The 24,819-nt window shown below is 42.4% G+C and overlaps 1 protein-coding gene across 1 annotated transcript; it reads left to right on the top strand.

Moving 5' to 3' along the window:
• The first annotated feature begins 523 nt into the window (after positions 1–523).
• On the top strand, positions 524–23,198 carry RRP1B (ribosomal RNA processing 1B). Its single transcript, XM_040056268.2, has 16 exons — positions 524–677; positions 4,747–4,829; positions 5,734–5,791; positions 6,435–6,520; positions 7,806–7,867; positions 9,261–9,390; positions 10,772–10,836; positions 11,340–11,503; positions 11,720–11,811; positions 12,661–12,758; positions 13,184–13,203; positions 13,626–13,751; positions 14,436–15,172; positions 17,844–17,990; positions 18,734–18,800; positions 19,865–23,198. Exons 1-16 carry the CDS (start codon positions 545–547, stop codon positions 20,053–20,055), a joined length of 2,259 nt encoding a protein of 752 aa, XP_039912202.1. The 5' UTR covers positions 524–544; the 3' UTR covers positions 20,056–23,198.
• Positions 23,199–24,819: the final 1,621 nt, after the last annotated feature.

The raw sequence follows: 24,819 nt of genomic DNA, 5'->3' as shown, positions 1-24,819 counted from the left end.
TTGGGTCACAACAATCCCTGCAGCTCCAGGCTGGGGAGAGCGTCTGGAAAGCTGCCCGGAGGAAAAGGACCTGTGGTGGAGATCAACAGAGGCCGAACACGAGCCAGGTGTGCAAGAATGCCAATGGCACCTGACTTGTGTCAGCAATAGCGTGGCCAGCAGGGCCAGGACAGTGATTATGCCTCTGTACTGGGCTCAGGTGAGGCCACACCTCAGGTGCTGTGTCCAGTTCTCGGCCCCTCGATTCAGGAAGGACGTGGCACTCAAAGCTCACAGACCCGATGATCTCAGAGCTGCTTTTCCATCCTCAATGACTCTGTGATCTGCGGGGTGCCCGAGCCGGTGGAGGTCCCCGGGGGACCCCGGCCGGTGCCGCTGGGCCCCGGGCCCCGCGATGCTCCCGCAGCCATCCCTGCGGCCGCCCCGCCTTCCCCGCGGTGACGGCAGAGCCCGGCGTCCGTGACGGCATCAGGCGGAGCCCGGCGTGGGCAGGACGGGCCGGGAGCGGGGCAGGAGCGGACCGGGGCCGGGGCCGGGTCGGGCCATGGCTCCCGCGGCCGTGCAGCCGCCCGAGGTGCAGTTCGCGCAGCGCTTGGCCGCCAACGAGAAGCGCATCCGAGACCGCGCCCTCAAAAAGCTGCGGGGCTACATCGGCGTGCGGACCCAGCGCCCCGCCGGTACGGACCGGGGCGGCCCGGGGGCCGGGGAGTGGACCGGGACCGGGGTAGGGACGGGGATGGGGATGGGAACAGGAACAGGTCCCGGCGCCGTGGCGTGGGGAGCGGCGGCCCCGGCGGACGGACGGCATGGGAAGGGAAGGAAGCACCACGTGTGCGCCCTCAGCCCGGCACGCCTCCTCGGGGGTTCTTCTCGGGCTTTTTTTTTTTTTTTTTAATTATTTTTTCTTCCTTTTTTTTTTTTTTTTTCTTTTACTTTGCTTTTTGCCTTTTTTTTTTTTTTTCTTACTGTGATTAATATATTTCCTTGTATATACGCACGTGTCGCCCCGGTGCTGCCGCAGGCGCAGCCCCAGCACCTGAGGATCCTCGCTCGGGAAGTAGCTCCGGGCACTGGAGGGGCTCGGGAAGGATCAGCTTGCATCCAGGGAGGGTCTTGCTGGCAGCATTAATAAATCCGGGATGGGAGCAGGATGGCTCGTGTTCCCAAAGAACAGGGCATAAATGCACTGAACTGATTCAGGCTGGAAACATCTCTTTATATGCAGCATAAAGTTTTATCTTCTGTTGTTTCTGTGAGGTGACATCTGTTTCCATGACTGATATTCGGAGGGAATTGAGGAAAGCTAAGTTATGTTTCAGCACTTGTGTAATTGCAGCTGATTCTGTGTAACCCATTGGGGTTACCTGTTACCTCCACTTCGTGTTATCAAAAACTTTTTTTCTATGTTTTTTTCCAAAAATTCTACTTGGGGTTTTATATCAGCACCTTAGAACTAGGAGCTCAGTGGTGTCCCTGGAATCAGTTTGAAGCTGGCAAGGCCAGTCTGAAGCTTCCTGCACCTGAAAGTGCCTCATGTGCACAATTTCCACATGGATGTGTGTTACTCCTATACCTTAAATTATATATATTATAATCTGTATTTTATGTTTCATTTATATAAAACATACATTTTATAAACTGTTTTATATGCTATTCCCATATATATAAATTATATATTGCATATTGCATTTATATTTTATATATTAGTGTATATTATATATATGGCTTTGGGGAACCAGCCTAGAGCTGACCCCAAGAGCTAAACTGCAGCTGAAGTGCTGGTTGGACCTCAGTGAAGTCCTTGTTAAGACTGTAGAATGAATATTGTTTCTCACCTTTCCAAGAAGTATTTGACCCATTCGCCACGTCTGACAGAGGGAAGGACACCTAGAACAGCCTTACAGGCTCAGAGCAGGGAACCAAACAGTCATTATCCCATTCCTGACAGTTAACATAGATCTTGGCATTGCCTGGGGACTAGGATGGTGTATATCATGTACCTCCCAAGTACTTTCTATTTTTTTTTTTTTTAGCTCTGAAGACTTTCTAAGGGTGACTCTGTGTTCAGTAGTGCTCTGTGCATCTCACTGCAAAGTGCAGATTCCTTGAGGTTTGTGGAAGCAGCCACAAGCAGGCCAGGAGTGCCCATAACTGAGGGAAAAGGCTGCAGGTTCAGGCACTGCTTTAAGACATCATGAAACCATCACAGGGAAATTGCTCAGTTGGACTGGGAACATTTTGCATGTTAAAATCAGCACACCGTGGAATGCAAATGAGTAGGAAACAAGGGTGACTAATTTCCAGAGCTCTTAGATTTACTTGCTGTTAGGTACTATCCAAACTGGTAGCATTGAAACAAAGATTAACTTCTTTGGGCTTGGAGAAAAAGCATGTTCAGGAGAGAGGAGGTTTCTTTAAGTTTTTTATTAATTAGCAGCCTTATACCCAGCCAGGGTTCTGAGGGGGATGAGGCTCACACATCAGGCAACCCAGGTAAGATGCCCTAACCTGAGGAGTTGAGAATGTGCTGGCTTTGGGAAGAAGTGCTGGGGTTCACCTGATGTTCAGGGCTCTCACGTGTTTTATAAAGGTAGACAGGACTGCTCTGTGTGGTCTGTGCTAGGGCTGAGCTTCTTCAGAGAGCCAGAGCTTTTAATTTTCAGCAAGAAGTTAAACTCTGTGGAAGGCATTGAACTACCAAATGAATCGATGAAAGAATAGTAAACAGAAATATCTTCTAGTAAAAGAGGGAAGATTGCTGGAGGGTTTTCTGTCTGACAGAGCTGCCCTTACTTGGGCCTGGATCTGTAAAGCATTAATGTAATTTCCACTGAAACGTGCCTGTGTGGTCCTGGTCTTTTGCAATTATCTAGAATAGGAAAAATTGTAACAAATTCAATGATAGCAGTGTCAAAGCAGCCTAACTCCCAAACAGAAATGCTGACAAGGCTTGCATTAAAGTATCTGTGAGTGGTTGTAAAGTGTTAATCCCAGCTCCCACAATCCGTAGAACAGAGTTACTGTGCATAGGGACAGTTACAATTCAAGCCCTAAAGCCAAACTCACACTCGGGATGGGTTTAAGGTTTAGAAAGCCTTCCGTTCTGGGCACTGTAGTTGCTAATCCAATGCATTCAGGTTTTAAAATAACCTTGCTTTAATGGTTATTGTTTGCCAGCTGTGGCTGGGGACAGCACATAAAGTTGAAAAACAGAAAACAATCTTAAAACTACTCTCTTGAGCCACTAGGATAAGAAAATTGCTCTAATTTTTGGTCAGAGTCTTATGTCAAATGGACACTTTAAAAAGCCCTATGTGTATGAAAAGCAACCCTGTGAAAGTCTGTGTTTTCTTCCCTCAGAGCACAGGAACAGGCTGTCCAGGGCAGTGGTGGAGTCAGTGTCCCTGCAGGCATTTAAAAGATGTGTAGATGTGGCACCTGGGGACATGGTTTAGTGGTGGCCTTGGCAGTGATTATCTGAGAGGTCTTTTCCAACCTGAATAATTCTGTTTCAATTGTGAGCTCCTGAGCCACATTTATAGGTGATGCCTCTGTAGGGTTAATGCTGCCTGTGAGGTTAAAACTGCTTCTTACCAGTTAGTATATCACATATAATTCCCTTAAGAAATGTTATGAATTTTAATATTTCAATTAATATTAAATCAGTGAATCAAATTGTTTCATATTTTACTGTAACAGTACTGTCAAATCTAAGTTAAATTTGTAATTAATGCCTAATATTACTGGACACATTGCTTCCTACATATCGTTTTGCATATTTCCTCACTTCTTTTCTTTTTAAGCAAGCAGGACTAACATGTTTGCAGGTGTTTTTGTCTGAGTGATAATTGCTTTCAAATTATTTGGTCCAAGGAGAAGGTGCCCAATTTAGATCATGCACTGGGTCTCAGGCTTTTTGACTGGCAGACCCCTGAGACTGTGATCTTTTTGGAGAAAATTTGAGCTTACTGAAGATGCTAACCTTTTCAAAGTGATGTTTCATGAGATTGCTTGGGAGTATTTAATAGGCCATAGTTTGAAAATAGCTGTAGCAGGTCATTGTAGCTGCCTTGTAACAATGTACTGTTACAATTTTACCTCACAGAAATTTGGCTCATGTAATGAAAAATCCCATTCTTGAGCAGGTGTTAGTGACTTTACATGTAGTACTTCACTTCTGGAATGTGAAAATATTTTTTGCTGTTAAAATTCAGGTGTTACTACATCCCAAGATTAACTATATCAGAAATACTTTTGTTATAGTTGCTCAAGCTCTTTGACTATAAAGTTTAATGTAGAGATAAATGTGTTAATTGCTAGAAGTTTATTCTATCAAAACAAACCCCTAGTAAGGAGTAAAATTGTTGGTAAAGTGAGACTTTCGTTAAAAACAACAAAACAAACAAACAAAAAAGTCTTTTGTAAAACTATTTCTGATACTCTCATTAAAAATTTCTTTCGGACTTGGTGTTATAAATATGCCAGAGACATTTATCAGAATTATCCTGGCATTCATTTTACCTGTGATTGCTTTGAAATCTTTGTTGTTTCAGTACAAGGTACAAGCTTACAGTCACTGAATCACTGTTCTGTGCCAAATTGCCTTCCACTAAATGTGCTTACAATAGGAGCGAGAGAAAATAACAAAAACAAAACAGAAAACAGGGAACAGAGGGAACTACATTAAAATGTTTTGGTGGAAGTGTGTGTTTTTTCCCTTTCATTCAGACTTATTCTGTACCGTAGGTGGCTTCAGTCAAGAAGAACTGCTGAAAATATGGAAGGGCCTTTTCTATTGTATGTGGATGCAGGATAAACCTCTGCTTCAGGTATTGCAACTGGGTTTGTATTTGCTTGAGGAAGCCCCTCCAAAATACACTCTAGGGACATACTAATTTAGAACGGGGAAAATGATCTTTTTTTTTCTTTTTTTTTTCTTTTCTTTCCCTTCCCCTGCAGCCTTTCTGTGGCACATGCAGGAGAAGAGGTGGCTGTAACTCGGTGATCTGTACATGAACAGATCACCTTTGGAGTCTCCTTCTGAGGGGCAGGTGTAGCTGTTTGCCTTTCAGAAGGAGAGCTAAAACAGATGCCTCATGAAATGCTGATTTTGTGTACCTAAAGCAGTAAGAGTAGATTGCCCTTAACTCCAGCTACAACATTTGTGCAGATTTCAGTGTGAGAGTTCCACACTTCCTTTTCCTCTGGTAGTTCAGTAGCACTTCCTCTACTACCAACTTTGTCCCTACTGCATATTTTCGTTGACTTCTAGTTTGTCTCCTCAGTTTCCAGAGATACTGGTTTTGGAGTACCAGCTCTCAGTGACCTCAATTTTCAGATCACTTCTCTGCATGAACAGGGTTTATCTCACACACAGCTCACACCCCTCTGCAGAAACCTATATGAGAGCAGTGTCCTGTAGGTTTCTCATCATTTAATAATTCAAATACATGGGGTTCTTCTCCTAATTTAATTTTGTCCACTGTCAAAAAGATGATTAGTGCAGAGATCTGGTAAAATGAACAGGTTTTGATACCCTTGAAACTTCTCTTCCAGCTGACCTAGTCCCAGTGCAAGGATAACTGCAATACTCAAGCAGCTGTTGAGAGAATATTTTTTTATTTTGAGAGATGTTTCATGAAATTCATACTTCTTGCTGTTTGCTGGTCATGTGTTTAGTGAGAAGACCAAACTCTAAAACATGCTACGCTAATTATATTTATTTACTTCTAGGAGGAACTTGCAGCCAATATCTCACAGCTTGTCCACGTGTTTCAGAACACAGAGGCTCGTGAGTACTGTTTAATTACCTGATGGTTTGTAGGGTACTTCCCTCTTTGGTGATTCCACTGTCACAGTGCCAGAATAAAGACAGACAGACAGGGTGGTTTTGGTGTTTTTTTCTTTCCTTTCTGTTCATCTGGTCTGTGTGATTGCATTAAGGGAGGCATAAGCTGCAGGTTTTTTCTGGTTAGTGCAGGAGGAGAGTTGCATCTTCAGTGTGATACAGATGAGGTTTTTCAGGACAGGTAGCAAAACAAACTTGTCCCTTTACTTTTCCATTCTGCATAGACTGTTCTGTGTAATTCCTGCTCAAAACCAACCTTGTCTCATGAGCTGTTAAGCCCGTGGTATTCAAAATGCTTATGAAATGGAATATTTCGCTCAAACTTGTGTGTATATAGCACAAAATAGATACAAATCTGTCCCTGTAATTAAACTTGTTTTTAAAAGTAGCTGTGTGCCTTTTCTTGTATTGTTCTCAAGTTTAATTGATTCTCATACCAGTGTCAAGCCTGTCTTCCCACAGCTCTGTCCCTGTCACTAGGAGGGTCCTAGGGAGCTGCATCCCTCTCTTGAGATTCTTTCAGATTAGCAGAATCTAAATTAGCACTGTGCCAGACGTGCAGGTGTTTTTCCTTGCTCCCTTGCAGGGCACCTGTTCATCCAGACATTTTGGCAGACGATGAACCGGGAATGGAACGGGATTGACAATCTGCGTCTGGACAAGTACTACATGGTAATTATCCCTCTCTGGGTGGTGTTTTCTCCTGGAAAATGCGTGGTGCTGGTGTGCTGGAAGGCAGCTCTGTCTGCACATGCATTGGTGTGTATTGTAAGAGAAGACAATGTGTCATCTTCTTGACACATTGCAAGAGATGTTTGTTTTAAAGGCTTTCACTCACCATTGTATGAATCTAAAAGCCAGTACATTTTATATCATGCTCAAGGGCTCTCCCTTCTAACACAGTGATTTTTCTCGTTGATTTCTATACTGGAATATAAATATTGTCTCAAAGAACACATCAGTATCAACATCAGTTCACACAGAACACAGATTTCACACAGAATCACTGGTTTGGAAGAGACCTCCACGATCATTGAGTCCAACCCAGCCCTAACACCTCAACTAAACCATGGCACTGAGTGCCACATCCAGGCTTTCTTTAAACACATCTAGGAATGGTGACTCTACCACCTCCATGGGCAGATCATTCCAGTACTTTATTATTTTTTCAGTGAAAAACTTTTTCCTAATATCCAACCTATGTTTCCCTTGGCACAGCTTGAGCCTGTGTCCTCTCCTTCTGTCAGTTGCTGCCTGGTGAGTTGTTTAGATCAGACTCTTTCAAGACTCTTTTATGACTCTGCACTAGAACCCCAACTTTCCCCCAGTAAAGTATCCACTGTACTACATTCAGTAGTCAGAATTCTTTCTGTAGGAAGCAGAATATTAAAACAGGAAGAAAATCTTAGAAAGCATACCTTTGTAAAGAACAAAATCCCATTATCTTCTTCTTTGAAAGAAGTTAATTGCAGGCACACTCACTGGTGGTTTTTCTTTCCCAGTATTAGCAGATACAAGTTATTTCAGTAAGTGAAGTGTTTTGAGCCAGTTGAATGTGGCTGTTTTACATGTGACTGTCTCAGTGCAATTTTAAAGTAGATTAAATTATTATTGCCACCATCTGTCTCATATTGTGTCCAGTTTAAGCTGTGTCTTTTCCTAGATTAAGGCAGCACTTAATGAAGAAATCAGGGCTGTGAATCAAGAGAAAGCTGTATAGTAGAAATGATCATGGATTCTTTTTGTGCTTAACATATGAAAATAGTTTGTTGTCTTTTTTGCTTCGCAGCGCCCTTCTGTTGCGTTACGTGACAGACAATCTGTCAAAACATTCATGTGGGGCAGCTTCCACTTTGTGCTATAAAGGTTAACCAAGAAATCTGTTCATATTACAGTCACAGTGACTCCTTTACCTGTTTTCATAAACAGCATGTTTAACAGATTTTGTGCTTTGCAGCTGATGCGTCTGATTTTGAGGCAATCCTTTGAAGTGCTGAAAAGAAGTGGATGGGATGAGGGGTAAGCAGATTTCTGAATGTTGTTGCATCATAAACAAGTCACCCAATATACCTATATTCAAATACGTTTTCATTTAATAGATTCTTTTTTTTTTTTTTTTCCATAGACCCCACTGTCATGAAGTCTTAACATTAAGGCTTATTTGTTCTTCATATAACTTTGTTTAATAGCACAGTAAGGTGTTACACGTCATTAAATGAAATACAGTTTAATGTATTTAATTTTCTGTTGTAGCCAGAAGAGATGAAATATCAATGAAATATCATTTACAGGGAGACTAGACAGGGAACCTGCATCCCAGAAAACACGGAAAAGGAATATTTTTGTTTGTTTATGGTTTTCTGATTGGCTCTGAGGTTTTTTATTAAGTGTTTATTTTACTGCTGTTAACCATGGTGACTTCTGTTAAGACAGAACTCCTTAATTGTAAGCTAGCCTCCTATTTCTTGTAAACATCAGTGGTTTTGGTTGTATTTCTTCCATATTCTATTAAAAGGCAAACAATTGCAGTCATTTGCTCTGTCTAGGGCCTTTGTGCCACTTCTAAGCTTGTTGTCTTTAAACTGATGAAGAGATTTAATCTTTGAATTGAAAGTGCTTGATAACCCAGTGTTAAGGTAATCCTTTCTCTCTCTGTCACGCTCTGAAATGTGGGATGCACGCAGGCATGTTTTTGTGGAAACAGAAAGGACCGCAGAGTTAAAGAACACCCCATCCTTCCTCTTCCACCTTAATTTTGCACTGGGTAACTGGCCTCAGGATGAAGAGAGGAAAATGTTCTTTGACAGGAGCAGACAGTGTGGGAGGAGGTTTGTTAAAGCTGAAGTTCTTCTTCCCACACACATGGTCACCCAAACCAATCCCTGACAAGGTTTCTTATGGCTTTGGCCTCCACCTTTCACTGGAAGGAGGCAGTGTGGGAAGAGAGGATCATGATTCCTTTCTTTGCAGAGTGAGGGAGTTCAAGAACTGCCTTTCCCTCCTGAGTGGAGCTGAGAAGCTGCCTAGCATGACTTTCTTCCCTCTTGTCTTTTAAAATGCTTTTGAAGAAAGGTGTATTAAAGTAAAACTGAAAGAATGTTTATAGGTTTTCAATGTTCTGAATTCTCTTTGGGACTGAAAAGTGCTTGTTCTGGGCAAAATTGCAGTAGTCCCAAAGAATGCCAAGGAAGAAAGTTTGGAATATAGAAAACTTCACTTTCCTGAAGGATAGCAATGATAGGCCTCAGAGTAAAAAAAGAAGGAAAAAAAAGTCAAATTGGATAGCTGTCCATAAATGTAAATAAGTGGAGTTTGTTTTCAAGACAAGAGTTTGTTTTCAAAGCATATAAGACATGAGCAATTGAATCTGAATATCTTGTTCTTTTTTTTCCTATTTATTTTTTTTTTCCAGTCTAGTTGAACCATTGCTGCAGCTGTTAATGAAAGAAATTATGGACCCAGACAGCAATTCTCCCACTGGGATAAAGTTCCATTTCATTGATATCTTTCTGGATGAGTTGGCTAAAGTTGGTGCAAAGGAGGTTGGAAAACACTTTGTCATTTTATTCCTGATTGATATTAACTGTGGCATGAAGCATCTTAGAAGAAACGTAATTTTTAGATTATGTAATTTTTAATGATTTTAAATATAACATCACTGAGTAAGCATGAAGAAAGTGACTTAGTACAAGTTGTGCTTTTACTTTTATTCATGCCTTTGACAATGGGAATATGGTAGCTTGTCTCAAGTTCCTGAGCACTGCTATGCTGCTCCAAATTGAGGTTGGAAAAGTAGTGATAGAAAAGTTAGACTATTCTCATTTGTTTGTTTCAGAGGGGACTCCCTGTAATTTCCCTTGTGTGAACATGTTTTCCAGTGTTTACTTTTGCAAAGGCTGACATAAAGCCTCCTCTTGGCCCGTTGTGTAACACCTAAATAGAGGAGGAAACTGAGCTTTCACAGTTGTCTAAAATTTGCTTATTGTTGTCTGTGCATTGTGCAGTTTACCCTCCACATCCAGATGTTTGTTTTGCTGGTAACATCTGTCTTGCCCTGCTGTGTGTTGCTGTGACAGTTAATTTTTGGCCCTTAATTTTGGCTGCTGTTCCAGTGGTGCAGGGTTTTGCAGCAGCAAAGCCAAGGAGCATCTCTGCTGTCCTCCACCCTTCCTGCTGCCCACATTCATCACAAGCTTCTCCTCAGTTATTTCCCCCTGTCTCTGGCCTCTGATACTTCTCCTTGCAATGGAGAACTGTCAGCAGTTTTCCATTCCTATTCCTTGCAGTCAGTATTCAAACCAATCCTGCCTGCAGGTTTTGAGGTTCTGGATTGTGGATCAAGAGAGAAGAAGTCTGCACCAGAGAAGTGTGGGCACTTGGAGCCCAGATAATTTCTGCAGCTGTAGCTAAGGCACTCACTGGAAACCTGGAGAGGGGAGCAAGTCCCCCAGACTATTTGAAATCACAGATGATGCTCATAAATTGGATTTTGAAGAGAAGAGTCTTAGCTCTACTGTAGCTGAGAGGGTTTTGGTGCAAGCAGCCCAGTTAAGAGAAACCCAAATCTTACTCTTTTCTGCTACACACCTTTGGGAAAGTACACAAAATTATTTAAGCTTTCTCTGCCTTGTCATTCCTTATCTAAAGTAAGGAGCTTTGTTGTATTTCTCTACTCAGCAGAATAAACTCTGCAAGGCAGTCAGTGTTTTGATAATACTTCCAGGGAATATCTGGATGTTAGTGGTAGCAGTGGTAACAAAAAGGCCCTGGATAACTCTGCCACTTGGAATTAGATAATATGCTGAAAGGCTGTTAAAGAACATCCCCCAACACCAACTCCTGTACAAACACCAATATTCAAGGAATTTCAGTGTACACATAACAGCATTTTCTGTTCTCACTTTTTTTTTTCTAATCAATCAGCTCACAGCAGACCAGAATCTCAAGTTCATCGAACCTTTCTGCAAAATTGCTGCCAAATCAAAGGAGTAAGTTTAATGAAAGAATAAATATTTTTTAAAAATTAGGAAATTCTGAATGTGGTAATAAATGGATGAAATAATCATAATTTCAGAATGTAGAGAAAGAAGGGTATTTTACCAGCAATGTGAACAGTCATTTGAAGATAACTTGTGCTTATCAAAGTTACAGATAGTCTCCATGGATTTATAAGAACTCTATCAACCTTTGTTGGGTAATTTGGCCAGTTATTTCAATTTTTTAATGCATAGAGCAGCTGAGCTGCTTCTTTGCAGTGTAATATAGGTCAGCATATAAAGAGTGAAATTTAAGAGGGGCACATTAGCAGGGCACTGCTTGGATTAAAGGACTTCTGTTTAGGGAGTAACAGGTTCACTTTCATCATCTGAAGAGCTCGGTGTTCTTCCACTTTCTTTCTCATCCGTTTTCCCTGAAATTGCCACATTTTTACCATGAGAGGGGAGGGTGTTTATGGTCTGCCTTGGGCTCACCCTGCTCTCCTGTGGCACAGTCGGCGTGTGCTCCACGCTGTGGCCACCGGTGTCTTTGAGATGATCGTGGATCAGTCCCCCTTCGCCATCGAGGACCTGATGAAAGAGCTGGGTACCAACAGTGATGAGGAGAATGCTTCTGAGGAAGGCAAACAGGAAAATGAAGAGATGCTTAAAACCAAAGGTAAGGAGGAACTCTAAATTGCCCAGGTAAGAGTTGCTAGGATGGAATATCCTGTTTCCTGAAAATACATTTCTGCTCTGAACCAATCAGACACATGTCGAGGGTGTTGTAAAGATAATTGTGTTTTCCCTTCAGATGTGCTTAATAAAGCTTGTTCTTTTGGAGTCACTATCTCAGACAAAGCATTGATATTCAGTCTTTTTTCTATAATATCAGACAGATGTCTGTCAAGAAAATCAGCACAGAACTCTGAAAAAACAGAGGATGTCAATGAAAACGCTGATGATGGGATTGGGACTGTTCTTCAGGTTTGTGGCTCTTTTGCTCTGCTACTGATATTTCTGCTCTCTTTTTTCCCCATCTCTTTCAAGAGGTACAGAAGTAAAGGGTGTTAATGGATAAACATGTTACAAAATTTAAATCTTCTGATTTATTGTAAGGTAGTATTTATGTAATGTATATTCTGGGAGTAGTAAAATATGTAGTAAAATGTAATGTGCATTCTGGTGGTAAAATAAATCCATATCTAAATTCCTCTTTCCTCTCTCCCATGCCTTCTGTCTTCTGCTCCCCCCTTCCTGTTTCAAGAGTTAAAAAATGTGTGTGCTAAAAGCCAAGTCAGTGAGGGTGGGGAAGCAACCAGCCTAATTTTCATTGAATGTTGATGATGGGATACATAGGAGAGTAATATGTTACAATTTGGGTTTTCTAGACCCAGGGCCAGTGCAGTGTAGTGATTCTGACAGATCCTCCCATCAAACATGCAGGTGGATACACTTCATGCATCTGTGGCTTCTAAGCAAGAATTAGGTCATGGCACACTTTAAATCTGATACTCAGCTAAATATTTATGGGAGTTTTGAAGTGGGTTGGCTTCTCTCATGAGTAAGAATTAAGGTTAGGAACATTTGAGGAAGTGATACCGAGTTCAGCTGTTCTGTTAATGAAGCAGCCATCTGTACAAGTCCGTGTGTGAAGGGGGCGTAAATTTCAACGGAGGAAAACATTTGGGGTTTAAAGGAAGTGTCTGTTTCAAGATGTGTATCTTTACAGTTTACCTATTGAACTTAATACTTGATATATTTGTGACACTAGTTGCCCTGGGTTGTCTTGCGTGGATAAACTAAGGACAGCTGTGTTGTACTTTCCTCCAACAGTTTGATTACAAGGCTGTTGCTGACAAAATCTTTGAATTTGCAAGCAAGAAAAATATACCTTCCCTGAACAGAAAGCGGCTGTACAAGCTGGTCAAAAAGTGAGTTCTGCTGAAATACACCTTGTCCTACGCTACTTTGATTTTTTTCTTTCTGCCAACCTCTCATTTTCATTGACAAATTGACATTGTCATGCTGTTCCTCACTGGTACCAGACAACTGCAGCCAGCTGGGGCTTACCTGCCCAGTGTGCAGGATGTGGCATCAGGTTGGGTGTGATGCAAGGAACAGATGCAGGAAAAGTGTAAAATGGCTGTTTTCTCAATACTTTCAGTGATTTGATTTGACTTTGGGGATTTCTGAGGCACACTCTTCTGGTGTTTGTAACTTCCTATGCAAAAATACGTTGTTTCTATTTTGACAAAACCATAAGAAGTACAGTGATGCTGTTCTGCTAGTGTTATTACTGGTACTGAATAAATAATAATGTTTTGGGTTTTCTTTTCTCCCTTCCTCTCACCTACAGGTTCCAGGACTTAGCAGAAGGTAAGGACTGAATTCTGTTCTCAGCAAACAGAGACAGTAGTTATTTTCCATTAAATGATATATAATGTTCCTTTACAATGTGTACTGGAATTCTTTTTTTTCCTCTTTTTAATGTGTATTTCAAGAATCTTGTATTGGGGGTTTTGTGGGTTTTTAAAATCTCATTAAGACACATTACACATTTTTTGTGACATGGCCAAATTCCCCTCACAATTTGAGCAACCCAGTACTTAGTCCTTAAATGAAAGATGATTATTCTTGCTTAAACAAATAGGAACCAGTCGTATGATTTTCTTTAAGGTTGGGTGGGAAAAAAGAAGTTGTTTTTTTTCTTTCTGTAGGAGTTGTGCTGTATATGAACAGCATAACTGTTCATAGAAGTAGGACTCTCAGTTTTCTGATACCGTATCCTTCCTCAACAGGAATCTTCCCCCAGGATATTCCTGAAGATGTTTCTACAGATGAAGATGACGACGAATCCGGTAGGCGAAAGAGAAAGAAAAAAGCTGTCAAGCCTTGGCAGCAAAGCGAGCTGGAAAAAGTAAAAGGTAAGGCAAGATCAATATTTGGGAGAGAGAGACAATCTGCAGTGACTTGTGCAGTTTGGCAAGGTGTCAGATAGAAGCTGTTCTGAGGAAGGCAGCACTATTGTTCAGGATGTGCTGATTTTTATCCTGTTGTGAGGAAGGTTAAATGTGAAATTAAGTTCTGTTTGAAAGTGAGGGGAGTTCTCTTCCCAATTCTGAGGCAAGCATCACCTCAAAAATTTCAGTCAAAAATAGAACTGGAAGCAGCTGTTTGCTTTGCTCTTTTGAGCAGGTGCATTTGCTGTAGGAAAGCAGAAACATGTCAGTCTTAAAACAGGATAAGTGCTAGAATATAAGAATTTGGGGATGTTGGAATACTGAACCCCTGAGCTGCCCTTCTGATGGGTTTAACAAGTGGGTAATAACTCTTTTTAGGGATGTTGCTATGCAAAATAGGGATACCACAGGGAATGGTTTAGATCTTACCTGTGACAAGGCAAAATTAGCAAAGTATTAATTAGGCCAGACATCATCAGACTGCAGTGTCCTGAGCAGCTGTAACAGTGAAACTGTTGTGCAGGCTGATAACGGGAAATTGGTGCACCAATTTTATAAGAAAAAAACAAAAATAGAATAGAATTCAGTTGTTGTAGGTACCTTTGTGTTTCACATGTGTGTTACGCATTCTTTTTGGGATGGATTTAGAGGATAAAGAAGAGCTGTCAAGTGTGAAGGTGCCATCAGTTCCCCTGAGGAAGCGGAAAAAAAGGAAGAAGAGGGACAGCCCAAGTGCTGATTCTGGAAAAGCTGATGGAAACTGTGAAGAGGGAAAAGCTGAAACATCTGGATCCAATACTTCTAGCCAGGAAAAGGTGCCAGAAAATAACACGGAGAGGAAGAGAAAGAAATTGCTAGTAAATGAGGCCAGGGAGACCACAAATGTAGCAACTGACACCAGAGAAAATCACAGTATCTGTGTGCAGAACAGTCTGACTGACGCAGAACAGAGTAAAAAGAGCCAGCTGAAGAAAATGAAGCCAAAAGTGCAGAATGTTCCTGCAAAACCAGCGTGTCAGAATGGACCAGCCAGTGCAGCAGAGGATGTCAGCCCATCTGTCTCACCATTACCTCCTAAGGCTGTGAAAAAGAAGCAGAAAGCAGGAGCTGTCCTGGTGAATGGGGATCCCCCTGTGCAGCAAACTGACCTGAAACCCAGCAAGGAAGGCTTGCTGGGGACCCTGCCAAGAAAGGCAGGGGCTGAATCTGCCCCCTCCAGAGAGGTCACGCTAAAGACAGAGACAAAGTTAGTTGGTTTGGAAGGGATGAAAGTCTCCAGTCAGAATGCAGCAACTCTGAAAAAGAAGAGAAAAGCCAAAGAGGTGCTAATGTCTGTGGAAGGCAACGGGGTTCTGGAGACCGTATGCAAGAAAAGCAGGAAGGTGGTATGTACATCTCATTCTTTTCTCTGCCTGCTTCAGGAACTGCCAGGCTCATTTTCAAATAAGGCTTTAGCTTTCTGAGCATGGGCCTGCATGGCTGCTTGCTGATGTCGTCATGCATTGCCACCATAAAAGAACTTGATTGCCCAGAAATCCACACACTGCTACATTGCCACACCCTCCTGTACAGTGACACTAAATCCTGTGCCAGCCACTCAGCTGGAAGAGCCCATCCAGCTGAAAAATGGGGTGTTAGGGGCAAAATGGGGCTGTCTTTTTCTGTCTGTTTTTTTTTCTTTGGTCGCTGGGTTAATTATTCTTTTGCATTGGGTCTCTGAGCTTTACAGCGTGCTCACAAAAGGCTTCATATTTTGGCGAAACAGCGAGAAATGGGAAGATGGAACATCCCTTCTGCAGCAGCATGAAAGAATAGGATCAGCTCCTTGTGAAACTGCCCACAGCAATTCCAGGAGTGGCTTCTTTTGCTCACTCACTGCTCCATCTTAAAAAAAACCAAAAAACTCTCTGGGGGAAGTATTTGGGGAAAGAGAATAGACATTGGAGCACTGGAGTAGAGAATATGACACTGTGACCTTTAATCTCATCGGTGGCTGTGTGGTCACATTTATGAATGGTCCCGTTTTTTATAAAGACAATACTGTGTTTGTTCACTAGGAAGGTCTGATGCCTTCTTCAAAAATGTTCGCCTTGCAGTTTGGAAACAACCTTTTGTTTTTACCTCTCTACCTTGCACCCTCATTTTCTCCTTTGTAATAGGTAGAATAGGGTTGATTTTTTTCCTCAGTGGTTTGAGAGTCAAAAAGCATTTTGCACTCTATAGTTTTGATAGTGTGGCTAAGAAAGAGGGTGCAGGGAGTGCAGGTGTTCTTCCCTCTCCTGCTACTGAAATTCTTTTTAACTGCTCATTTCCCATGTGCATATTCACCCTAACACATTCAGGCATTTAGTTACATATTTGGAAGTCTTGCTGACAGTCTCGCTTTGGTGGGGAAAAAATCATAAAGCACAGATGAGATTATGAGTACAAAAAAGAGTTTAAACTGCATGTTATGAGCCTATGAGCTCACTTTTGTTTGACTTAACTAATCCTACAGTTTTCAACTTCAGTAGTGCAGCCTTGTATATGGAGATATAACTACTCAGTCCTTCACAGGAGAAAAAAAATCATATTTATTTTTATTACTTAAATTTATTACTATTTATTTATTACTTAAATTTCTTACTATTTAAGTAATAAATATTTACATATTTATTATCTAAATAGTAATAAAATAACTGACATTTTTTATTTTTTTGATGATGAAGTGCTGAGAAGGAAGAGCCAAATGGTTTCTCTCTCCCCACTATTTAAACTGCATTTCTCTCACTTTGAGTCTTCCAAAGTAGGGACCATTGGCTTTGTCTCCTGTTGCCTCAATATTCCATGTTTCACATCTGGTTTGTCTTTGTCTACAAAAGTTTAATTTCTAAGCAAATATGATTTGCTTTTTCTTGCTCAGTCCACATAGTTGTGTGTGTTAAAAGGAAGAGGAGAGGACACAAGGAAAGATACTTGAAAATTGTATCAGGAGATGGGAGAATACTAATGGAAGAAAGAAGAGGGCAGGGAAAAGCTAAAATGCACAAATGAGGAGGAAATTAAGCTTTGCTAGTTTTGTTTGCTAGTTTTTTGCTTGAGAAGTAACATGTTTTATTTCCTGATTTTAGTTATGCAATCCTGGCCTCATGCCCAGAAATGAGGGGCATGTTTTGATTCTTGATTTCAAGGACAACACACACCTCCAGAGAATTAGCTTCAAATAGTCAGAGGAAAGAGGAGGAGGAGAAGGGAAAAAACCAGACAAAATCAGCATTATTTCAGAGTTGTCTCCACAATTCAGAAAACTAAAAAGTCTTGTGGTTTTTCCTTTTATTTGAAGCAGAAGTGATTTTCAAATCAAAAGAGGCCATATCTGCTGTACATTTTCCAGTTTGTCAGTAAATGCCTTTGGAATTCCGTATCTGTAGGTTGATGAGAAGCATAACTGAACTTTCCCTCACCACAGTCCACAGACAGCAGGGTAGAAAGCTCTGCTAGTGCAAGCCCGAAGAACTGCCTTGCACTGGAGACAAGAATTGCTTTAAATGCCATAAAAGTATGAATTTTAGGCAGCTAACCAGTACACTACACAATAGCTGAATTTCTGAAAGTATAGTCAGATTTCATCCTTCATTTTTTTCTTCAATGTCTCCATCTTAGCTCCAAGCTGTGTTTGTTCATTAGTTATTTATCTTATTCATCCAGAGGTACCACAGAATAGTTTTTGCTTACGGTGAAGGAAAAAAAAAAAATGATCACTTGTGTGCAGGAGAGCTGGATCAGTTGCAAAGTATCCTCGTGCACATGGAGAAAACGTGTTTGTTTGCCCTCTGCCGGGCTTGGCAAATCTTTTACAAATTCTTCCTTTTGTGCTTTGCAATGACTTTCCTATTTCTGCACCGAGCTTGCCTTAAACTTCTGCTTTCAGTCGTGCCAATTGCAAAATTACCTGCTGGGAGCCAAACGTGATGATGGACTGATGCGAGTGTGTGGTCAGCACTGGTCACAGCACCAGCTTTTAGTTAACTACAGTACTTTGTACTGAAGCGTTTTTCCCTTTTCCCTCCTTCACAGGAAGGCACTGCTGCTCTGTCACCATTAAAGAAAAAGAAAGCAAAACCAGGAAGCGATTTTGTCAAGTTTGAAAAGTCAACCGTACCGAAGGCGGTGTTCTTCAGGAAAGCCAGAAGCGCCATCTCTTCCACCAGGACATCCATGCAGGTGAGGTGATCTCCCAAAGGGCAGCTGAGTCTAGGGACAGCTGTCTTCCCAAGCAGGCTCCCCAGCAAAGGGTGTGACCTCGCTCGTGCTGTCTCCTCCACCCCCTGTTGGTCCCCTAACGTGAGCAGATAGGACTGGGAGTGCTGATGCGTTTCCCTGTTGTATACAGAGTCACACGTGGTTCCAGAGTTTCAGAAAATGAGCTGTAGATGTCTCTGAAATCTCTTCTTCCTTCCCCTCTGCTTTCAGCCTTATTGTTGAACTTGCACCATTCTGAATCTACTCATTTCTCAAGAAAGCAAAAGCTTAAACTAATTTCAGTTTTTCAAAGGGACTTTGAGCCTCCATTTCTTCTCATTTGTGGAGTGGCAACAGTGCAGGGCTTTAAAAGTCTGCCCTCTTCTCTACACCTTTTTACCATTTAAAGCTTTTCAAGTTCTCTTAGCAGTTTGAGGCCTGAGTGCAGTGGGGCCAATCTGTTTAACACACGAATATCTTCTTGTTTGTTGTTGAATTATGTAATGACATTAAGGAGAGTATGTGATTTCTGCACAAATGGAATGTTTGCTTTTGGCTAGGAAAACTCTGCCTCTTAGCAGCAGTCAGTGCCAGAGGATTGGGGCAGTTCTAAAGCAAATGGAGGAAGAAGTAGGCTGCTTTACATCAGTGGGGTGCAGGTGAAAGGACTCAAAGCAATCCCTCAGAAATATTCTTTTATTTCATGTCTTTATTTTGCTTTACAGCTGAACAAACTGCAGACACCCAGCTCCAAAAAAGTCACATTTGGCTTGAATAAAAACATGACTGCAGGTGAGTCTGATACGTGTTTGTGTGTCCACAGTCCCTCTGGTGGCTGAGGAATGGGGAAGCTGAACACACTCACATACCTCTGGAACACCTCTAAAACAGGATGGTTCTGTTCCTTTTTTGTCTCGATATTTGCATTTAGTTTACAAACCCTCCTCAAGTTCCTTTCCAGAGGAGATGGTAAGGTTTAGGATGTTCAGCCCTGCAGCTAGACTTGAGCAATTCCAGGGTGCTGCATTAGTGACCTGCAGGAGGAGCCTCATGGATGGAAAACTGCAGCAGGGTGATGAACTTACCTTCCTGAGCTGCCTGTTTGCAGGGCTCCTCTGGAAACACGTGCACTTCAGTCTTCATTGCTCACTTCTGTTTCCCAGGGCAAAAGTGCTGACATGCTGATAAAATCAGGCTTTGTAATAGCAAAGTTTGCTTTTTATCTTGGCTGCTTGTGGTTTATTAATGGTCACGAATAGATAAAGGTCTCTTCCCTTCTGTAACCAGGCAATGTTTTCCCTGTTAAATAAATGTCTTGCTCCATAGCACAGAATTACATTCCATGTATTCATTTAGCTACTTTTTAACTCTCTGAGGTGTGCATTAGGTCAAGTTCAAATTGAGAGCAGTGTATTTAGGTAAATGTCTCCATGTTAATATAACACAGCTGAACCAAATGAAAATAAATGCCTCCCTGCTGGCTGAAGGGATGGCCAAGAGTCTCTAGAGCTGTTCAGCAGAGTAGAGACCCTGCTTACCCATTGTCATCCTTTAAGGTCCAGTGTGGTGTTTTTCAGGATAGCTGGAACATTTGTGTCTGAGGAAAAGGCCCAGAGTCTCTGGTGGTCTGTGGAACCACGGGGAGGGCTCACAGTGGATTGCAGCAGATCCTGTTCCCCAAGGGGCTCTGCTGAGAGATGTGCTTCACCACCACCTCTTTTCTCTGCCAAGTCTTAGGCTTCTGATCCTTGCTGGGCTTGAGGGTCTGACTCAGGCTTCTGGGGCTGGGAAATTCTACAGCTGATTGACAGGCCCAGTTACTCCAGTTTTTAACTCGTTGGCTTGTTTTTCTACAGAATTTAAAAAGAATGACAAAAGCATATTAGTGAGCCCCGAAGGGCCCACCCGTGTGGCTTTCAATCCTGAACAGAAGCCTCGTCATGGGGTGCTGAAGTCACCCACAGTGACCCCAGCAAAAGAGTCCCAAATGAAGAGACCATTTACTCTGTCGGCTAAGAAGAGACCAACTGCTGTGGACTTCTTTTAAACCAATAAATGTGGCCTACTTTTGTACAGGACATTTTGCTAACCTAAAATGTTCTCTGGAGGTATTTTGAACTTCTTTATTTTTTTAAGTTAATACAAATTGTATATACAAAATTCTGATTATGACCCGGGTCATTGCTATTTTGAAACCACTTCAGCTCTACCTTGAAATACGTGTTTTGTCTTTTTACAGAAAAGTAACAAATTCCAATCTCTGCTCAGGTTTGATCTAGAAAAAGCATGGTCTCTGCCCATGTCATGCCCAAGAGACTTGTCCATTTAATTATGGAATGTTCAGGGTTTGATTGTTGCAGTGATTTTTTTTTTTTTTTTTTTGAGCCAGTATTAAACTACTCATTTCATGCTTTTAAACTGTCTTTGATTAGACAGAGTTTAAATTGGAAAAAGGCAATGCAAATTTTAAGCCTTGATTATGTATTTTAAAATTCTACTCAGTCATGTTTCATGTGTCACCCCTGGCAGCCTGTTAATTCTTCTGGAAATAATAATTACCTCGTGTCTCTGTTTAATATCAGCTGGACTTGGGTAGCTTTGCAGCTAGCAAGTGAGCTTTCCCTGGGATAAGAAACTCTTAGCTGTTGCTTAAGTGGTCACTGGTGCAAATAAACCTTCACACCTGGTTGCCTGCTGAGTTGGGGACAAGTCACCACATTATTTTCGGTAGCACAAGTGCCAAAGCTGGCTTGAGCCTGTCACACTATGAGCTGGCTCCTTCTCTTCACTGAACTGAAATTCATGCTCTTTTGCAGGAGAAATCTTTGATATTTCCAGGTCTTTCCCCAGCCCCCTCTGCTGCCTTTCCTGAAGGTCTGACAAGACTCCTGGTTTTCTGCTTTAGCAGCTGGTGCCACCACCTTGTGCCAGAACTCAGCCCTCATTCAGTGCATGAACCTCTGCCTGCACTGAAGTGAGCTAGATGGGTGTCGTGCATCTTTGGGTAGGACACATCTCTCTGAAAGCTTTGGTGCCTCTAAGTACAGGGTGAAACTTTACACCCCATGCAGCTTGGTTTTGGTTTTGATGTAGAATCAGATGTGCACTTGGCATTTCTCGGAGTTCTGTTTTTATTTGGCTATTTAATTACTACTCCGTGTGTTTTGTTTTTAATTTGCTGCTTTAGCAAATAAGGATTGAGGTGCATTTCTGCTAGCGATCGTTTATGTAATCTGAATGGGAACGGTGAGGAGGGGAGGAGTAAATTAAAATAAACCCCTTTTTGATACAATTGGAAGATTTGACATCTTTCTTTGGAAATTTTCCTTATGTGAATGAGGCAAAGGCCTTGCAGCCGATCTCTACATTAGAGCTCAGCATGGGAGCACAGCCTGGTGCCAGAGCAAAGCTGTTCATGAAGCTTCACACCAGCTATTCCTGTGATCCTTACAAGAGACTGTGAACCTGCTTCATTACCTTGTCTTAGGATAACTGGATTATCAGTTAAATAAACTGATAAATGTTTATTTAGCTACTTTAGCCGGAAGAATTACATTTTGTGATGTATTTGCATACTTCGGTGCTGTTTTTTATCAGTCCTTGACATTGTCTGTCCTCTGCCAGATTACTCCTCATAAACAACTGTATTTTTCTGATAAGAAACTGTTTTTTTGTAGTTCATCTACAATTGCTTCAGAATACTGGGGGTACTTCCAGATGGTCTCAGCTGCTTAATTCTAATCCGTCCCAGTTCTCTCACTAAGTGTGTGACAGTCCATGGTTTGTGGCACTGCCAGAAATTAATTTTGTTCTTGTCCTTTCTCATTTAAACTGAAGGAGTGAATTTCATTTGGTTTTGGTATTGGTTTAGGCTGTAATCTCTTTCCGTGATCAATAAAGAACTCTGGAGTATGCATTGATAAATTAATGATACTCGTTTATGCAAGTATTGTTCCTTTAAGTTTTAAAAAGCTCATTGTATATTAGCATAATGGATTTCGTTGACAAGATGATGGTCAGTAGGATACAACAGCCTGTTCAGTATGTTGTACTGTTACTTTGTCCTGTGGGTGAAAAGTCTCCTGTGGAATATGCATAAAACCATTTGTATGTGCACGGTTGTGAATGCCTCAGGTTGGAGATGTCACATTCCTCCAAGGACAGAGATGCAAAAAAATCACTTGGTGGATCTGGTGTGCACAGAAAAATCCAGGATCCAGACACGCTGGGGTTTGGTTTTAGTACATGTAACTTATTATGGAAATGTATTGGTTGTCTGGGTCTTTTTCTGTTGATTGTAGTTCCACTGAAACTTGTTGCTTGTCCAACTGTTTTGCTGCCCACAGTGTTAAAGGAGAGGGCAGAAATGGCAGTCAGGTTTTTATCTAAAATTTTAGTGATGTGATTGCTTGTTGCAATGCATCCGTAATCCATCTGTGCCATGAAACTGGTGCAGTGTTTTGTAAATATACCTGTGAGGTGGGTGTTGTCTTCAGTGGTGTCTGGAATTTCATTCAGGACAACTTTACAAACAAAACCCGACCACCACCGTCAGTGCAGTTTATTCAGCATTGTTACATTTGAATACATTACCCAAATTATTTAGATAGTGACAATGCAAATAAACATTAAAGACAATGAAAAAGAAGAAAAAAAATGTAACTCACAATATCCACTGCACAGACACAACAGTACTCTGAGGAGAGATACAATATATTTCTATGTATTGTAAGAAAAGAGAAAGGAGAATTCATCTGACCTGTTTGATGTCACTTCATGGGTTTTTTTCAGTGTTATTCCAGCTCCCTAGCTGCCAGCCATGCTCTGAGTCAAAAATAATGTGGCCTAACTTGTAAAGTACAGTGTTTTCTAATGATTGTCTCTGTGTTTTTGTTACAAATCTGATCACTTTTGTCAAGCTCTAGTAGTTTATAATTCTTCATAGCTTCAAGAGAACTCAAAAGCACAGAATTAATTCAGCAAGGCAAAAAGTTGAAATTCTGTTTCAATTATTGGATATGAAATATCTCTTCTAGTCTGTCAAAACTGTGTGACTTGGAAAGTATCCAGTGCCCTTTGTCATGAATTACCTGCACTGAGATTTCATTAGAGGCAGGAAATCATTTTATGTTCCTCTGCAAGAGCATTGTTAATACAAACAACAATGTCTAAGCCTTACATCATTTAATCTAGTCCAATAAACCATATTTTTTGTGGACATTGTACTTTGGGTAAATCTGTGAATTTGGGAGGTTTGGAGAGGGTAACATCTTGGGGGCCACTTGAAAGCACAAAGGAAGTTGATCTTGCTGGTGTGCACCTGCTATCTGTCTTTTATTTGATCATATAAAGAGCCCAAACTGATGAAGTGATGAAGACTCAGACACCTTTGGAGTAGGTTTGGGACATCACATAGCTGTTCATACACCTTGAACTTCTTATCTTTGGAACTATGTCAGAGATAGAAGCACCTTAAAGATTGCTCAGGGTCACTGCTTGGTGATGAAAATTGATAGCTGGAGTGATCATGTGGCAGGATGTGCACTGCAGAGTGCCAGGATAGAGATGAACACTTAGAAAGCTGTTGGCCTGCTTGTTACCAGCAGCACATCCGAAAGAATTGGTGTACAAAGAAACCCTGCACAAGGTTTCTGACCCCACCTCGGCTAGTGGCAGGCTCTGCACCTGCTCAGGATCAATTAAAATTAATCACAGTGTTTTGACAGACACATAATTTTCAGGAATGCAAAAGTAATTATTCAGACAAAACTGATCTATCCCTACCAGCGTCACTAGTAAAGTTAAGCCATGAATCCTCAGCTAAAACAGTAACAGAGTTCATTCAGAGAAAAGTTGTGGAAAAGAGGCTGGCCCAGAGTCTGCAGCATCCCGAGAGAGCAAAGAGGGTGGCTTCAGTAGGGACACATTATTAGAAGATGCTGCTTTTCCAACTGTGCTCACCTGTGCCTGGTCCATCGTGGGAGCCAGACGGGGCCAGGGAAAGCAGCAGAGATCAGAAATTCTGAAACAGCTGCAGTCTGGCCAAGTCTGTGTCACTGGGGAAGCCATGCAAGAGCCCTGGGGCCAAGGCAGAGCCCTGAGGGACACCCCTCATCCCTGTCCTGCAGCTGAACGTGGAGCTGTCACCCACAACTCCCTGGCTGTGTCCGTCTGGCCAGTGGCTCTTGCCCCAAACAGCCTCCAAAGCCAGGGCTCTGCAGGGCGAGGCTGGGGCTGTCGTGTGGGACCGTGTCCAAAGCCTCACAGGGTTCTGGGCACATCAGGGGCTACAAGTGCCCAGATCCAGGGCTGCTCCGTGCCAGTTCCAGTGGGTGGGCTGTCGAGGGGATGTCGGGTGTGGCCCTTGGTGACGCAGGCCGTTGTGTCAGGGCCCGTGGTGATGCAGGACATGGTGGTGCCCAGAGGCCTTTGTGACATGGCAGAGCCCTGCCGTGCCAGAGGGGTATCCAAGGGGCGCGGAGCCCTGGGGCGCCCAGTCCCAGGAGAGCCGCTCTGCCAGGAGGAAGCAGCTCCCCTGAGAGCCTCAGCAGCAGGGCACGATGGAGACGCTCAAGGAGGAGGCGAATCCCAGCTCTGCCCCTGCCACGGAGCAGCCGGGCCTGTGCCTGAGGCCCCAGGTGACAGCCAGCCATGGAGACAGAGAGGACAGAGAGAGCTGGGACGGGGCTGGAGGCCTGGAGGCCGAGGCCGGGCTGGCGGCTGTGCCAAGGCAGCCGCCTCCTTCCCCCACAGCCGGGGCACAGAGCCGGGGCCCTGCCCCGCACAGCCCCTGCTGCTCCCCCAGCCCCTG

This window comes from Hirundo rustica, chromosome 2 (assembly GCF_015227805.2).
Source record: "Hirundo rustica isolate bHirRus1 chromosome 2, bHirRus1.pri.v3, whole genome shotgun sequence".
Lineage (NCBI taxonomy): Eukaryota > Metazoa > Chordata > Aves > Passeriformes > Hirundinidae > Hirundo > Hirundo rustica.
This window is presented reverse-complemented; position numbering and strand designations above follow the sequence as displayed.

Bases quoted from the DNA above. Each gene is read 5' to 3' on its own strand.
- RRP1B (XM_040056268.2), top strand. From the start codon at position 545: ATGGCTCCCGCGGCCGTGCAGCCGCCCGAGGTGCAGTTCGCGCAGCGC. The intron at 10,837-11,339 runs GTAAGTTTAATG...CCTGTGGCACAG, and splicing joins ATTGCTGCCAAATCAAAGGA to TCGGCGTGTGCTCCACGCTG. The intron at 13,752-14,435 runs GTAAGGCAAGAT...GGATGGATTTAG, and splicing joins CGAGCTGGAAAAAGTAAAAG to AGGATAAAGAAGAGCTGTCA.